Source organism: Saccopteryx bilineata, chromosome 4 (genome assembly GCF_036850765.1).
Source record: "Saccopteryx bilineata isolate mSacBil1 chromosome 4, mSacBil1_pri_phased_curated, whole genome shotgun sequence".
In the NCBI taxonomy this organism is placed as follows: Eukaryota; Metazoa; Chordata; class Mammalia; order Chiroptera; family Emballonuridae; genus Saccopteryx; species Saccopteryx bilineata.
In genome coordinates, this window is record NC_089493.1 from 295,979,764 (window position 1) to 295,996,726 (window position 16,963).

General features: G+C 61.3%; 1 protein-coding gene across 4 annotated transcripts in view; it reads right to left on the reverse strand.

The window, feature by feature from the left end:
• Positions 1-556: 556 nt before the first annotated feature.
• The window catches only part of SCNN1B (sodium channel epithelial 1 subunit beta), a 55,969-nt gene continuing 39,562 nt past the window's right edge, over positions 557-16,963 (reverse strand). For 2 of the 4 annotated variants that reach the window (XM_066275864.1, XM_066275866.1), the window contains exons 3-13: positions 15,883-16,159; positions 12,668-12,858; positions 8,945-9,048; positions 7,195-7,358; positions 6,746-6,853; positions 5,395-5,512; positions 4,080-4,155; positions 3,919-3,976; positions 3,355-3,416; positions 1,367-1,442; positions 559-1,128 (exon numbers count right to left, since the gene is read on the reverse strand). In XM_066275864.1, the coding sequence (XP_066131961.1) occupies positions 748-1,128; positions 1,367-1,442; positions 3,355-3,416; positions 3,919-3,976; positions 4,080-4,155; positions 5,395-5,512; positions 6,746-6,853; positions 7,195-7,358; positions 8,945-9,048; positions 12,668-12,858; positions 15,883-16,159 (1,615 nt within the window). In that variant the 3' untranslated portion in view covers positions 559-747. Of the gene's footprint in view, positions 1,154-1,366; positions 1,443-3,354; positions 3,417-3,918; positions 3,977-4,079; positions 4,156-5,394; positions 5,513-6,745; positions 6,854-7,194; positions 7,359-8,944; positions 9,049-12,667; positions 12,859-15,882; positions 16,160-16,963 lie in introns of all 4 variants that reach the window. The other 2 variants (XM_066275867.1, XM_066275868.1) reach the window with 2 other exon arrangements.

The window sequence follows — 16,963 nt, forward strand, 5'->3', positions numbered from 1 at the left end:
CCCTTCCCGCTCTGCCCAGCCGCTGACCACGCCAGTCCCTCCGCAGAGCCAGTGTGGCGTGGGTTCTGAGGGTGACAGCAGGGGAAGCAGATGGTGACTGGCACGGGGTGGAGGGTGTTCTCGGGCTTGGGACGTCCCAGGCCCAAGGCTCGGGTCGGGTTGGAGGTGGGCAGAAACCAAGTGAGTTTACAATCCCCACGTTCGTCCCGGCACCGTGACCCTCTGGAGCCCCTAGCCTGGGACCAGCTAGGAGCTGCTGGCCTCTCCGTCGAGAGACGTGGACCCTGGGCGGGGACACCCATCCCCCCGGCCCTCTGGAGAGGGCGCGATAACGTGAGGCCGTGGGCGCTGGTCTCGGTTTCCCAGGTCTGCGTTCCCTGGGCTGCCCAGGGTGGGCCGGGGCAGGGTCTAGACCAAGGGTCCCCAAACTACGGCCTGCGGGCCACATGCGGCCCCCTGAGGCCATTTATCCGGCCCCCACCGCACTTCCGGAAGGGGCACCTCTTTCATTGGTGGTCAGTGAGAGGAGCATAGTTCCCATTGAAATACTGGTCAGTTTGTTGATTTAAATTTACTTATTCTTTATTTTAAATATTGTATTTGTTCTCATTTTGTTTTTTTACTTTAAAATAAGATATGTGCAGTGTGCATAGGGATTTGTTCATAGTTTTTTTTATAGTCCGGCCCTCCAACGGTCTGAGGGACAGTGAACTGGCCCCCTGTGTAAAAAGTTTGGGGACCCCTGGTCTAGACGGCATCGCCCTCGCTGTCAGACTCGATGACGTCCAGGGGCTGCAGACGCAGGGAGTCGTAGTTGGGGGGCGGGGTGCCCGGGATGGGCGGGGTGTGCTCATCGGGGTAGGCCCCAGGGACGGGGCCAGGGCGGGCCGCGTCGGGCTGGAAGGCAAAGTTGGTGTGCGCCTCCACCAGCTCAGCCACGGTGGGCGGCGGGCCGGCGTAGCGATCCCGGGCCCGTGTCTGCCGCAGGCCCTTGGAGAAGGCCACCAGCTTGATGACGGTGATCCACAGGAAGTCGATGATGATCTCCGCAAACTCGATGAGGCAGAGCACCGACCCCCCCATCCAGAAGCCGAACTGGCCGCCCAGATTGGAGAGCAGCCAGACGATCTGTGGGGAGCGGGGGGCTGAGGCCCTGGCGGAGGGGGGGGGTCGGTGCACAGGTTCCTGCCTGAAGCCCAGCCTCTCGGGCTCCTAGGGGGCTGGGTTGTTGACCGGGAAGGGGCGGTGACCATCTCAGCCCAGGGAGACAACTGGCTTTAGAGATGATTCCAATCCTCTGTGGGGCCAGGGACCCTCCTGACCCTCAAAAGTACAGGGCGGAGGTGTCAGGAACCCCCAAACTCACGTTATTAGCTGCTGACTCCTCAATGGTGCGGTAGTTGAATTCTTGGAAGTAGATGTTGAGCTTGACAATCCCCTTCCTGTAGGAGGCAGCAAGGACTGGCGCCCTTACACACACACACACACACACACACAGAGACACACACACACACAGACACACAGAGAGAGACACACACATACACAGAGACACACACACACAGAGACACACACACACACACAGACACACACAGAGAGACACACACACACAGACACACAGAGAGAGACACACACACACAGAGACACACACACACACACACACAAGGCAGCCAAGAAGCTGCCTCAACCGTCCTTGGCTTGAACTTCTCACAGACCCACTCATGAGAGGTGAGGTCCAAGCAAGAGCCAACAGCACTGCCCCCTGCCCCTCAGTGCCTGGACCATGAAGGGCGTCTCTGCCCAGCACCCATCTTGGGGGCCCCTTTCTGCACCAGCTTCCTAAGGGGTACTCTGGCCCAAGACAACCCCTGAAAGCTCCCCTCTCCCTCACACTGATCGTCCTCAGAAGGACTAAGCTCTTCTGTGTCCAATCTTCCGCCTGGACATTGTTGCCTCTTCTTACTTATTTTTTTGGGACAGTTTTGTTTGTTTGGCTTTTTTTTTTTCTTTTTCTTTTTGCAGGAGAGAGAGACAGGTAGGGAGAGAGATGAGAAGCATCAACTCATAGTTGAAGCACTTTAGTTGTTCATTGATTACTTTCTCATATGCGCCTTGACCAGGGAGCTCCAGCTGAGCCAGTGACCCCTTGCTCAAGCCAGCGACCTTTGGGCTCAAACCAGGGACTATGGGATCCTGTTGATGACCCCACACTCAAGCCGGTGACCCTGCATTCAAGCTGGTGAGCTTGCGCTTAAGCCAGATGATCCCACACTCAAGCCGGCAACCTCGGGGTTCTGTAGCTGGGGCCTCAGGTCCCGGTCAATGCTCTATCCACTGCTCCACCACCGGTCAAGTGTGACCAATTCTTACTCCTCCTTGGAGGGTGGTCTCGAGTGCCACCTCCCTAATCAGACCTCCCTTATCTCTCAGGCGGATGCAGGCTCCTTCCCTGCTGTGCTCCCACAGGGAGGGCTGGTGCAGACTCTCCTCACCGTGAGCTCTGTTCGCATCTCTCTGTCCTCCTGGCTCAGGTTCCTGATAGTATAGACCTTGTGTCTTTTTTCTGGGCTCAGTGCATGTTTATGTTGAATGAATGGAAAGATGGATGAATGAATGGAGAATGGGTGGGTGGATGGATGAGTAGAATAATGGAAGAATGGATAATAGAGGGATGAATGGAAGAATGAGTAGAAGATTGGAAGGATGGATGATGGATAGATGGATAATGGGTGGGTGGATGGATGGATGGATGGATGATGGATGGATGGATGATGGATGGGTGGGTGGATGGGTGGATGGATGGATGGATGGATGGATGGATGGAAGGGTAGGTGGGTGAATGGATGGATGGATGGATGGATGGATGGATGGATGGAAGGGTAGGTGGGTGAATGGATGGATGGATGGATGGATGGATGGATGGATGGATGGATGGATGGAAGGGTAGGTGGGTGAATGGATGGATGGATGGATGGATGGATGGATGGATGGATGGATGGATGGAAGGGTAGGTGGGTGAATGGATGGATGGATGGGTGGGTGGGTGAATGGATGGATGAATAGATAGGTGGATTGGTGGATGGATGAATGGATGGATGGATGGATGATGGATGGGTGGATGGATGGATGAACAAACAAGTGACAGATGGAGGAACAGGCTCTCCTTTAGGGAGTGGCAGACTCTCAGTCCTCTGGGCTGGCCTCTCTCTCACCCCGTGTTTCTTCTCCCAGGCCTGCTCCTGGATCTGGCCAGTTTGAGAAGGAGTTTGAGGGGCTGCCCTGTCTAAACTCCACTCCTAAGACTTTGATTCTCGCCCCTGTCTGCCTTCCCCAGCCCTCCCCAGACTCCGGGCTTACCTGCTCAAGGTGATATTGGTGCTTTGGTCTCGCTCCTGAGACAAGACATGGAAAATCCAGTCCTGTAACCCGAGAAGGCGGCTAAAGAGAATGGCACCTGCTGCCTCCCCTCCCAACCACCAGCCGTGCTCCCTGTGGGAGGCAGGCCACAGCCAGCCTTCCTGAGGCCCCAGAGACCATGTGTTGGGACGGGGGGGGGGGGAGGGAAGGTAATAGTGCACAAAGGGGCTGCTGTCATGGGGAGAAGGCACTCTGGTCTCCGGACCCCTCCCCCAGGGGCTCAGCCACCCCCTTCTAGCCCTTCCCCGCCTCTGGTCCTGCACCTGCTGTTCCTCCTCCCCAGCCCTGCCCATGGGGGCACAGCTCCATCCTCTGGGTCTAGGGGCCCCTTCCCGGACTGCCCTAGCTGAAGAGGTTTCCCCTGGGTCCTCTCATCCCCGAGTTCACCCAGGAGGTGGGGGGAACGGGGGGGGGAGGGAGTGGAGAGAAGAGGCACCAGCATCCTCCCCAAGGTCCCACGGCCAGAGATGGGCGGCCAGGAGCCGGGCCACACCACCATCTCACCTCAGATGCCTCGGAAGGCCAGTCGGCCATGGAGATGGTCATCTTGTACTGGGTGTCACTGGAAGAGAGAGGACGGCGCTGTGGCTGTTCGTCCACAGCGCCGAGGGCCCTGCTCCGCCCAGCAGCACCTGGCCTGGGCCCCCCGGGCGCCCTGCACTCACCTGCAGGACTCCTTGCACATCCTGATGCAGGTCTCCCTCTGGTCCAGGCTCCGGCGCAGCTCCGAGTAGCAGTACACTGGGGGGGGGGGAGGTGGGGCGGAGACTCTGAGCCATCCCCGTCCTCCCGGCCTTCCTCCCTGCACTGAGCCCCTGCCCGCCCTCTCTCTGCCCTCCTGCCCTGGGCCACTGCAGGTCTGTCCCGGAGAACCATCCATCCCCCCCGCCCCCCCATCTGCAGCCATTTCGCCCCAGCTGGCCCGGGGACCCTCTCCCCAAACATCCAGACTCAGCTCAGGGGGATCAGGGCGGCTCCCCTCTATCTGTCTTCCTCATTCCCAGTGGGGACCAGGGTGGCAGGCTTGTGTAGAAGGAATGGATGGTTGGAAGGGATACAGTTTCTTCTCTCGTTCCCGCATGTTACTGGTGTTTAGGAGGGGGTGGTGTTTAGGAGGGGGTGGTGTTTAGGAGGGGGTGGGACTCTCTCTACCGCCTACAACATCCTCAGGTGTTTGCACTTGGGGCTGTTAGGACTCCGGCTCAGTGTGAGCCCGGAAGGGACTCCTCCTCCTGTGGCTTCAGGTTTCATGACGTTGGGGGCCACTTCCCTCTCCCCTCTCCTCAAAACCCCAGGGAGGCCAGGTGAGCCCACACGGACACGACACAGGGCTGAGGCTGATGCACGTGGCCCTGTGCATGCGTGCACACACACATGTCCGCACAAACCGGTCTGCACGCATGCAGACACCGAAGCACCGGCTGGGGCATGAACCCAGGCTGAGACTGGGCCCCGGTCCCGAGTGCAGCTGCACATCCAGACACAAGCACACCGGGGCCCTTTCACACGTGTGTGGAAAAACACGAATGCACGCACATGTGTGCACTCGCCGGAGTTGCACACCCAGGCTCACTCACGTGAGGGGGTTTATGTGGTGCACAGACATAGCCCATAAAGACAGACTCACGCCTGCACGGACACATCTCAAGCCTACATGACGTGGAGCCGAGGTGCGGAGGGGAGCTGGGTCCCCGTGAGGGGCCGCAGACAGTGCACGGGGCTGAGCAGGCCTGGGTACCCCCCTGAACCCTGCCCGGGGCCGGGACCGCAGCCCTCCCCGGCAGTCAGAGCCCTGCGGACAGTGCACGGGGCTGAGCAGGCCTGGGTACCCCCCTGAACCCTGCCCAGGGCCGGGACCGCAGCCCTCCCCGGCAGTCAGAGCCCTGCCCGGGGCCAGGACCGCAGCCCTCCCCGGCAGTCAGAGCCCTGTGGACAGTGGCCCGGCCGGCTCAGGTGCCGATGGCTGGGGCCCCCACTCACCCCAGTCTGGGAACTCCTGGCTGTTGCAGTATTTCTCCCCAGGGGGCAGTGGGTACAGGTAGTGGCCACAGCTGCAGTTACGGATCATGTGGTCTTGGAAGCAGGAGCGAATACAGGCCTGGGGGTGGGGGACAGGGGGGGCATAGCCGTGACCAGCGGTGTCCCCACCGCAGCCCCGGGGGGAGAGGCCCGGGGAGCTCAGTGCCCAGAGGAGGGTCCCCCCGGCTGAGACGGGGTGGTGAGGGCCTGAGCTGTGCTTACTGCCCTCCCCTGTCCCCCTGTCCCAGTCCCTGGCGGAGGGGCCCAGGCCGGCTCCCCGAGGGTGGACCCGCCAGAGGGATTTCTCAGGTAAACTGATGAGACATCTACACATTCCAGTCCCGTCTTTTTTTTTTTTTTTTTAGTGACAGAGAGAGATATAAGGACAGACAGAGAGTAAGGGAGAGAGATGAGAAGCATCAATTCTTCATTGCAGCACCTTAGTTGTTCATTGATTGCTTTCTCATATGTGCCTTGACCAGGGGGCTACAGCAGAGCCAGTGACCGCTTACTCAAGCCAGCAACCATGGGGTCATGTCTATGACCCCACACTCAAGTCCGTGACCCTGCACTCAAGCTGGTGAGCCTGTGCTCAAGCCGGCAACCTCAGGGTTTCGAACTTGGGTCCTCTGCGTCCCAGTCCGACGCTCTATCCACTGCGCCACCACCTGGCCAGGCCCAGTCTCGTCATTCTTAATCACAGTATCCACAGTTTAGGGTTGTGCGAATGACATGATTCAATATGTGTGAAGCACTTGGGAAAATGTCTGCCTTGCACATGATCAGCCTGCTGTTCTTAGTACACGCTCACAATAAAATAGCCTGGGTAATGATAATAATGAGAGTGCACTGCTCACAAGAATCGGGGGATATTTTATCGCTTCATATTCACTTTGAAACATCCCCTGATTCTTGTGAGCAGCCTATATCATTACCTTGGGAAGGGAGGGGGGTGTGGAAAGGCTCAAATGATGCTGCAATGCACGCACACCCTTCGCGCCTCACACGCACAGGGTTCTTTCTGGGGGCACCCCGGCGTGAGGTTGTGTCACCCTGGGCAGCCGAGAGCACACTTGCTGAGTGGGGATGACCGGCGGGCAGCCCTGGGCCCTGGTGAGCACCCAGGCAGGGGCGGGGCTGGCTCCACGGCCTCGAGTGTCACCGAATCCACGAAAGCAGCCTGTGGTCATCGAAGTCCATCAGGGCCAGCCTTGCCAGGGCCTCCCAGAGACGCAGCCTCGGCTGGGTGGCCGGGACGGGGCCACGGGGCCCCGGGGCCCCGGGGTTGGGGGCGGCGCTGTCCCCTCCCTACCTGGATGGAGTAGGTCGTGTTGTGGTCGCCGTAGAGGTTTCGTACGGGGACGTCGGAGCCGTTCACAGTGCACTGGCTGTAGGGTTCGCCCTTCCGCTCCAGCTTGTCCTGTGTCCAGAGTGGGTGGTCCCGGGGACCCCCGGTCAGCCCGAGGCGGCCCCCTCGGCACCCGCCTCTGATTAAGCACGTGGGTCTAGGGGTTCGGAAACGGGGAGGGGTGCAGGGGTCCCCAGCAGGTGCAGGGGTGCAGGGGTCCCCAGCAGGGGCCGGGGGGGTGCTGATCTTCCCCCAGAGCATGGCTGTACTGTGGGGTCCAGCCAGAGGGGAAGGCCGGAGTGGCCTGCGCAGGCCGGCCGGGGCTTGAAGAGGCCGCGGGAGGCGGGTGCTAGGCGGGTGCTAGGCGGGTGGGCTTCCCCGCCCCCATCGGGTGCCCCGGGGCTCGGCCGTACCACCAGCACCCCGATGGATGTCTCCGTCCCCGACATGGCGTAGATGCCCTCGTCTTTGACGAAGGGGAACGACCTCTGCTCGTGCAGCAGCAGCCGGGCACCGGCCGTGGACGTGAGGAAGGGCACGTAGTCCTCCTGGCCGATGTCCAGGATCAGCTTCAGGCCTGCGGAGAGGAAGGGGCTGCTGAGGGCGGCCGAACTCGCTCCCGAGGCTGAAGGGATAAGGGAGACCCACCCCCCGCTCGTCCAGTTCCCCTCCGTCCAACGGGACCCCTCGGGCCGGCCCGGGAAGCGGGCTCCACTCCGTGAGACTCCGGAGGACGCCTTCCTGGTCTCCTCCGAGGCCCCCCGCCCTTGTCCCCGCCACTGCGGCCCCTTCCCGGGCCCCTCTCGCTCCCCCAGCCCGCCTGGCAGGGAGGCAGGTCCAGGGGCCTACCCCACACGGCTCTGCCTTGCCTCCCACAGGCCCTTGCTCTCCGCACCCAGCCCTCTGAGCTGCGCGGCCCCGTCCCGAGGACGCCAGGCCTTCGGGACGCTGTTCCCGCTGTTCCCACCTGTCCACCTAGAAGACCCAGCTCTCCGGCTGGCTGTCTCAGCCCCGGGCACTTCCTCTGGAAGCCCCTCCTGTCCCTGCTGCCTAGGCAAGGTCTCCGGGTCTTCACTGGGTCCCCTCCCAGCTCTGGAACTTTTTTTCCAAGAACCTGCCTCACTTGTGTGATTATTTCTTCTTTGACCCTGGTCTCCCTCCCCCCTGGGCGGGCAGTTCCCTTCCTGAGGGCAGAGGCCTGCTGTCCTGTGGGGAGAGGGGCTTGGGCCCCTCTGGCTGCTGCTTGTCGGGCATTTGCTTCCTGCTGAGGGCTGGGCTGAGTGATCTTCATGCACAGTCTCCCCGGGGCTCAGACGCTGTTACCCCCATTTTACAGAGGAGGGAACGGGGCTCAGAGAAGTGAAGAAACTCATCCGAGGTCGCCAGGGAGGAAGGGGGGTTGCTGAGATTCTCACACAGGCGGCAGGGCCCCTAGATCCCACTCTTCTGCCCCCAACCCCCCCACCCCCACCCCCCACCCTGTGAGGGAGCGGACCCCCCCTCTCTGGTACAGTGTTCTGGGGGGGGGGCGGGCGGAGCAGGGCGAAGGTCGTCAGCCCGCCATGTCCCTGCTGGTCAGCAGCCCTGATGGGTACTGAATGGCCGCCTGCTCCTTGATGGCTGGCTGGGGGGCGGGGTGGGGTGGCGGTCAGAACCTGAGAAAGGAGGGAGGCGAGGTCCCCACCCGTGCCTGGCCCACAGCCCGAGAGCCCCAGCTGTCCCGAGCCCTCCGGCCTTTCCCTGGGCAGTGAGGTCCACCGGCCTTGTCTCTCAGTGACTCCGTGGGGCAGGCTGGCCACCTGCGGGCAGTGCGCCCGGAGCTCGGAATCCCCGCCGGGTGGATGGTGCTGGGATTTCGCCGACAGCGGGCCTGAGCTCACACCGCTGACTAAGCACACGGCTCTGAACCCTCATTTTGCTCGGTCAGTCGTGAGACAGAAGCCCCGTTGCCTGCCTGGGGGTTCGCAGCTGTGGGGACGGTGGCCGAGAAGGCACCTGGGTGGCCCCCCACACAGCAGGGCCCCACACCGCTCCTGCTCCTCTGCCTGTCCACCCCGGGCCCTGCCCTTGATCCCACGCTGGACGGTGACTTGGCCCTGCGGCCCCCACAGGGCAGGGAGGTCCAACCTCCCGGTTCTGGCAGAGGGGGGACCCGAGACTCACCGAACTCGACCCCGGGGTTGGCCGAAGGCAGCGCTTTCTCCGCCATGCCCCAGTTGAAGATGTAACAGTTACCATAGTCAGGGTGGAAGAGGGAGGTGAAGTTTCTGAAAGACAGGCCAGTGTTGGGGGGGCTGCGGAGGCTGCGGCGGAGGCGAGGTGCCCCCCCGTCTCCCCCCCATTCCTGAGCGCAAGCTGGAGGGACCCCCACACCCCCTGGGAGAAGCGGGGGTGGGGAGGAAGTCTCTCAGGGGCCAGGCTCAGCCCGGGAACCAGGAAAAGGAAGTTTCTTTCATGTTTCCATCTGTCTCATCCACAGGGTCTTGAGAACCATGAAGAAGATTCAACTGGGGTCCCCAAAAGACACGTCCACATCCACAGGCCAGGGACCGGTCAACGGGACCTTATTTGGAAAAAGAGTCCTTGCAGATGGAACCAATAATCTTGACGGGAGGTCAGCCTGGCCAGGTACCCAGGTGGGCTCCGAAGCCGATCACCACTGTCCTTACGAGAGACAGGTGAGGAGAAGACACAGGGCAGAGAAGACGGGGCGGAGGTCGGAGTGATGCGGACACAGCCCAGGGGCACCCGAGCGCCCACCCGGAGCTGGAGAGGCAGGAAGGACCCTCCCCGCAGCCTCCGGACGGAGCCGGCCCGGTGACATCTCGGTTTCGGACCTCCGGCTTCCTCCGTGAAGAAATAAACGTCTGTTGCTTTAAGCCATGCTCTCCGGCGGAATCCAGCCAGGTGGGCTGCGGAGGCCCAGAGAGGGGCTGTGACTCAGGGGAGGGTCCCCGAGCAGGGGGGGGGTGCTGCTGAGGAGAGAGACCAGGCACGGAGAGCGACCCTCCACGGGGCCCTGTCTCCTGGTGGAGACGTGTTTCCCAGGGAAGTAACTCCACAGCAAGAAACATTTCCGTCCAGGCGCTCAAGGGAGTGGAGACGCAGTGTAATGTCATTCCAGAGACTTTCCTTAAGAATTCCTTTTGATATGGAGCATTTCAAACATCTCAAAGTGCAGAGAGACGCAGCCCCCCACCCCGGCCGGTCACAACCCCCCCACCCCCGCACCCCCCCGCCACCTGCCCTGCACGCTCCCGTCCACATTGTTACGAAGCAGATCTCACACAGCGTATCTTTCTTAGAAACATTTCATTCGGTCTCTGAAAGAAAGAACTCGAAAAGAATGCTACTCTCGTGTTAAAAAAAAATAACGGACAGCAATTCTTTCCTATTCGTAAATATTCGGCTGGAAGCTCTGGTTGTCTCCTCCCTGTCAGTTCTGTGGCCACTGTCTGTTTCATTTAAATTCGGGTCCAAGTGACGTTAGCGTGCGATGGGCTAGTGTGTCTCTGAAGCGTCTTTTAATGTATGGCTCTTCCCTCCATCGGACCTTTGGTTTTATTTTATTTTTTCTTGCAACATCACTGCGAAGAGAGCAGTGGTTGGATCCAGCGAGGGACGGGCGCGGAGGGACGGGCGCCGAGGGACGGGCGCGGAGGGGCGGGCGCGGAGGGACGGGCACGAGGGACAAGCGCGGAGGGGCGGGCGCCGAGGGGCGGGCGCGGAGGGGCGGGCGCGGAGGGACGGGCACGAGGGACGAGCGTGGAGGGGCGGGCGCGGAGGGGCGGGCACGAGGGACGAGCGTGGAGGGGCGGGCGCGGAGGGACGGGCACGAGGGACGAGCGCGGAGGGGCGGGCGCAGAGCAACGGGCGCTGTGTGTGTCTCTGGCAAGAAGGACACGGGCTGGCGAGCCAGAGGCTTTGCCGATCGGGACTGAGTGTCTGTCTCTCCCGGCCACTGACAGCGACTCCTACCGAGAAACAGGCTCGAAGAGGCCACGGAAAAAAGTCACCCGTGAAACCGAGACCGTGGGCGGCTCAGAAAGGCGAACAGCCCAGCCCCTTCCCCAAACGCACGGCGAGGGAAGGAAGGGGACGCAGCCTCGGGGGGGGGGGGGGGGGGACAGGGGGCAGGGGACAGGCTTGGCTTAGGAGCACAGTGTGTGACTGTCACTGACTGGACCCCGATTCAAACCCACAACAAAGTGCGCGTGCCTTTCGCGAGGGTGACCATGGCCGGATAGGGGACGGCAGCGAGGGACTGTCGCTCGTCTCTGGGTGGGTGACCCGTGTTGTGCTTCTGTGTGGCCTTCGTTCACTGTCCGGCCTGAGCTCCCGCCAGCGGGGCACACTTTACGGGGGGGGGACCGCCGTGGGGGCCCAGTGGAGGGCGGTGGGTCCGTGCGGGCTGACCGGACTCTGTCCTGTCCCTGTGGGCGCTCCGGTCTTTGCAGAAGGTCGGGGTAGATTGTTTTCCTTCTTTTATGAAGACCAGGCTGGCTGGGGCTCGGGGCGTCCAGGGCCAGGGCACATCCACAGAAGCGCTGTGCTGTCCTCCAAGCCTCACCCTGCCCGGCGGACACGCCCGCGAGTCTGCGACCACCTCCCGTGAGGGCCCTGCAGCCCGGCCGCCCCTGCCGACGTGAGCCCAGTGAGGAGGAGGAGCAGCGGGACCGGCCAGCCTGGACGCGGACGCCAGCCCTGTCGCCCACTCGCTGGCCACCGCGGGAGGTCACGTCACCGCTCTGCCTGGCCCGGGCGCCCGCAGGACAGAGGCCCGGTGGCCGAGTGTGCCCAGGGGCCCCAGCGCTCGGCCAGCACACGGGGGACAGACAGTCCGTGTTGGTAAACATTGTAAATCGTATGTGACAAGGGCCCCCACACAGACAGGCACGGAGGAGCGACCCCGAAGGCCCCTGGGTGCGGGGCGGGCAGGGTTCCAAGCAGCCCGGGTCCCCCTCTGCCCCCTGCCACCCCACCCCCACCCCACCCCACCCTGAGAGCGTGGGCTGGACCTGGTGACCCACCTCCATGACACCCCCCCTGGGAAGGGAGTGCGGTGCCCCGTCACCCACTGCGAACCTTAGCCGAGCGAGGCGGGGAAGGTCAGCGTCCCAGGCGGTGCGTTTGGCGACCGCGTGTCCCCGCTCTGATGCCACGAGGAAGGCACTGCCCCTCTGCCAGGCTTCCTCCTCCCCAAGCCCTCCTCCGATCTGTCTAAGCCCGGAGGGAGCACCTCCTGTACAACACCTGGCCAGTACCCCGAAACTGTCACCGTCCTCTAAGACAGGGAAGTCTGAGAAACTGTCACAGCCCAGAGGAGGCTAAGGAGACGCACCAACTAGACATGGTGCGGTCCTTCTGGGTGGAATTCGGGAACAGAAAACGGGTACCAGGAAAACCAACGAAATCTGAATAAAGTGTGTCATGTTTAGTTAACAGTACTGTGCCCGTGTTGGTTTTGTTTTTTCAGTTGTGACAAATTACCGTGGTGACAGGGGACACCGAGGAGGAGGACAAGGGACCAATGCTGTGTCCCGTCTCTGCAGTTTCTCTGTACAGCTGAAATGATTCCACAGTCACAGTTGATTTCTCGAGTCAGAGGCGGATTTAACGGGGGGCGCACCGGGCGTGTGCTCTGGGCCCCGACTTCTGAAGGGCCCCGCGAAACCCCAACGTGACACTTTTTTCTAATGACAAGGGGCCCGGTATTTCCTTCTGCTCCTGGGGCCTCCACCGACCTTCATCCTTCTCTGCCAGAGCGCTCACATAATTTTTACCGGGTGCTCCGGAAACGTGTCCTAAGACCCCGAGGCACAGACAGGTGTGGGGGGGCCGGTGGGGACCCCCCCGGCCGGGACGTGACCCGGTGACACCTCTCACCTGTAGCTGCAGGGCTCTGCCCCGAACAGGCAGGCCAGGATCAGCTGCTCGCCCGGGTAGCCCATCTTCACCAGCTCCTGGGTCGGCACCTGCGAGAAGATGTTGGTGGCCTGCAGGATGTACCACTCTGTCACGGCCTGGGTGGCGCTGGTGAAGTTCCGGAAGGTGCACACAGTCCCGTTGAGGCAGCACTGCGGAGACCAAGGGGGGTGCTATGTGGGGGGGCCCCAGGCACAGTGCCAGGGCAGGGCCCACGCTCCGCCAGCCGCCCTCCCCCTCCTGGCCGCACCCGACGGCTCACAGCCCGCTCTGCACGCTCACGAGGACGCACACACAGCCACACATATGTACACTTATATGCACACACACACATGCACGCACAAATACAGAGACAGACACCCCCTTCCTGGTGTCCTAGCCACCTCTGTCAGGGTCACAACCATGCACACATGTATCCACACTCCCTACCAGACCCAAACACCGAGGCTCACACACACAGCACCACACTCAGGCCCGCGGGGCACACTCAGGCCAGCGGACACACTCAGGCCCGCGGGCACACTCAGGCCCACGGGGCACACTCAGGCCAGCGGGGCACACTCAGGCCCATGGGCACACTCAGGCCCGCTGACCCCCAGGGCTCCTATCCCAGCCCCTCCCCCAGACTCCAGAGACAGCTGCCTGGAGGCCGTGTGACTCATGAAGGACTCCAGACTCCGCCTCCCCGGACCCTGGGGAAGATGCCTGGGCCTTGTCCGCAGGCCCACCACCAAGCCCAGGCCACCACACAGAACCAGAACCGCTCTGGCCCTGGGACTCAGGTCTGGGCTCTCTGCTCCTGCTCGTCCTCGTGTCACAGTGGGGGCTGAAGGGGGCCGGAGGGTGTTTCTCCTTACACTCTGGGACAGCCCTTCCCACAGCGCCTGGGGCTCCATCCTCAGGGGTCCTCAGGACCCTGCTGGAGGCCGCTGCCTCCCCTTAGAGAGGTGATGACCACTCCTAACACTCACCGGGACAGCCTCTGTTCCCAAGGCCTCACCTAGGGTCCTGTTCAGTCCTCACGGCGACTGTCCTGTTCTCATGAAGAACCTGAGGCCCAGAGAGGCTGATAGGGCACGACAGCAGCAGACCCTGGCCCCCAGCATATGTGTGCACATGTACAGCATGTACACACATGCACACACAACACACGTGTGCGTGCACATGTATAACACAATACATACGACACACGTACAACACACATGCATGTGCACAACACACATGCGTGCACACATAGCACACACATGCGACACACACAACATGCACACACAACACACGTGTGTGCAAGTATAACATGCACATGTGTGGCACATGTGCAACACATGCACACATGCGTGCGTACACACAGGGACCGCCCGAGAACCGGTACGGCCACCAGGGACACGTGGGCTTTCCGGACGAGGACATGGACACAGGTGGCACCAGAAAGGAGCTGGCACCGGGTTCGAGCTGGCAGAGGGACCCTGCTGCCTTGTGCTGGTCTGCGTGGGGACATGGGGTCGAGTCCTGACCACGCGGTGGCAGGCACAGCAGTGGCCTCTCTCCGGGGGGTGCATTGCCCCCACCTGGCTCACCAACCAGGGCTGCGTATCAGAATCACCAGGGTGCTTGTTAGCAATACAGATTCCTAGGCTCTGGCCCAGGGCCACCCATTCCGAGTTTGCAAAGTGGGGCCCAGGGATGGTACTCCCAGGGATGTGTACCCCAAGGATGGTACCCCCAGCAATGTGTACCCCAAGGATGGTACCCCCAGGGATGTGTACCTCCAGGGATGGTACCCACAGGGATGTGTACCCCCAGGGATGGTACCCACAGGGATGTGTACCCCAAGGATGGTACCCCCAGGGATGTGTACCCCAAAGATGGTACTCCTAGGGATGGTACCCCCAGGATGGTACCCCCAGGGATGTGTACCCCAAGGATGGTACCCCCAGGGATGTGTACCCCAAGGATGGTACCCCAGGGATGTGTACCTCCAGGGATGTGTACCCCCAGGGATGGTACCCCCAGGATGGTACCCCTAGGGATGGTACCCCCAGCGATGTGTACCCCCAGCGATGTGTACCCCCAGGGATGTGTACCCCCAGGGATGGTACCCCCAGGGATGTGTACCCCCAGGGATGGTACTCCCAGGGATGGTACCCCCAGGGATGTGTACCCCCAGGGATGTGTACCCCCAGGGCTCTCAGGACATCTCCAGGCTCCGCCGGCCATTGCCTGGTGCTGTACAGCACCCCTGGGGCAGTGGCTACAACACACAGCGGTGATTTCCACCTGCTCCGAGCCCACAAATGCTCAATCACATGACCCCAGGACTGGCCAACCACAAGAGTCCATTCTCCAGCCACAGTGATGGGTTTAGGGGCGAGCCTGTGACCTGGGGGTCAAGCCCAGGACGTTTGTGTGGCCACGGGGAAGAGGAGCTTCCTGGAGGGGGTGCTAAGCCGGAGGGACAGACCAGGCGTGTCCAAAGCCCTCTGTGTGCAGAGAGCCAACCGGCGAGAGAAGACAACTGAGAGAGAAGTACAGAGGATGTGTTCTAGAACTGTGCACTTGCAACCTGTATCATTTTACTAACCATTGTCACCCCAATAAATCCAATTAAACAAACAAACAAACAAAAAGCCTAAACCAAGATGGAGAGAAATAGAGCCCTGATGAGAGCAGCTGAACGCCTGGATCCAGCCGCACCTGACCTCCACCTGCCCGTGGCCTCTGAGTGTGTGAGCCAATGACGTCCCTGTTTTGCCTGAGCTAGTCTGAGCTGGATCACCTGCATCAAAAAACGTCTTGACTACCATACCACCTATTTCTACTTAAACAAACAAAAAAAGATTTTATCTATTGAGTTTACAGAGAGAGGGAGGGGGTGGGGAGGAAGAAGTATCCACTCATGGTCGCCTCACTGTAGTTGTTCATTGACTGCGTGTCGTATGTGCCTTGACCGGGCACACCCGGGGCTTTGAACCGGCGACCTCCGCGTTCCGGGTCACTGCGCCACCACAGGCCAGGCCTATTTCCACTTCTGAAATAGCTTGGTAAGCACACAGAATCGGCCGTGGCTCCCAGCCTGCCTGCCCTCCACCCCAGCGAGACCCTGCTTGTTAACGGAAGGAATCTCTCGGGGGCATCACCGAGAGGGGCCCCCCGATGCCGTGTGCCCGGGCCCCACTTACCAGTCTCATGGCTACTTTGCACTCCTGGGCGTTGCAGGCCCTTCGGGGTGCCGGGCCGCGGCCTGCGGAGTCGTTGTGAGTGACCGCGAAGAGGTCGAGGACGGCCGGGTGCCGGGGGTCGCGCTCGTCGATCAGGACCAGCGGGGTGTGGTGCCAGAGGGTGAGGTTCAGGGCCGCGGTGGCGTTGGCCGGGGCCGGCTCCGAGGCCAGGATCCTCTCCAGGACTGCTTCCATCAGCTGGTCCAGGTCCTTCAGCAGGTGCCTGGCTTTAGAATACCTGGGTGGGGGTTGGGGGGAGAGCCTGGTCAGGGGCCAGGGGCAGCCGAGAAACAGAGCAGGAGCGGGCTGCGGTCCCCTCCTATCCTGGCACAGCGGCCTCGATGGGAGGAGACAGCCCCGCCCAAGCCTCCGCCTCTCAAGCTGGCGACCCCCTGCTCGGGCCAGTGACCTCGGGGTCTTGAACCTGGGACCTCAGCATCCCAGGTCAATGCTCTATCCACTGCACCACCACGGGTCAGCCAGGTTTTTCATGACTCAGCCACACTGGTCCTTCTTTCAATTCTTTGAATGTACCGAGTTCTGTCTCACCCCAGGACCTTGGCACATACTGTATCCTCCACTTGAAGTACTCTCTTCATCCCTGACTAGGTTGGGTCTTCTTGCTTGTCCTCTTCATAGCCCTCGCCATCCAGTGGTTCACGGTGGCAGCTCTGGACTCAGACCAGGCCTGAGTTCAAAACGCCACACTGCCCACTGTGTGTCTCTGGGGACAGGTTCCTTGACCTCTCTGAATCTCCATTTCCTGGCCTGTGAATTAGGGGCTACTACAGGAGCGCCCAGCTCTAGGGCAGCTGCGTGGGTCAGAATGACATCAATTACCCGAGAACACTCACCACACCGCCTGGTGTCTCGTTAAGCACTCAGTGCACGGCCACCGTGTATGTTTCTATCATCACCTGATAATGATTAAACTACGGTACTTCATTTAATATCGAAAGGAACAAAAGATGAGCGTCTGTTTTCTTTGGTAGGCCGTGAAGAGGGCAGGGACTTCCGTTCAGTGATGTATTCCCAGAGCCCA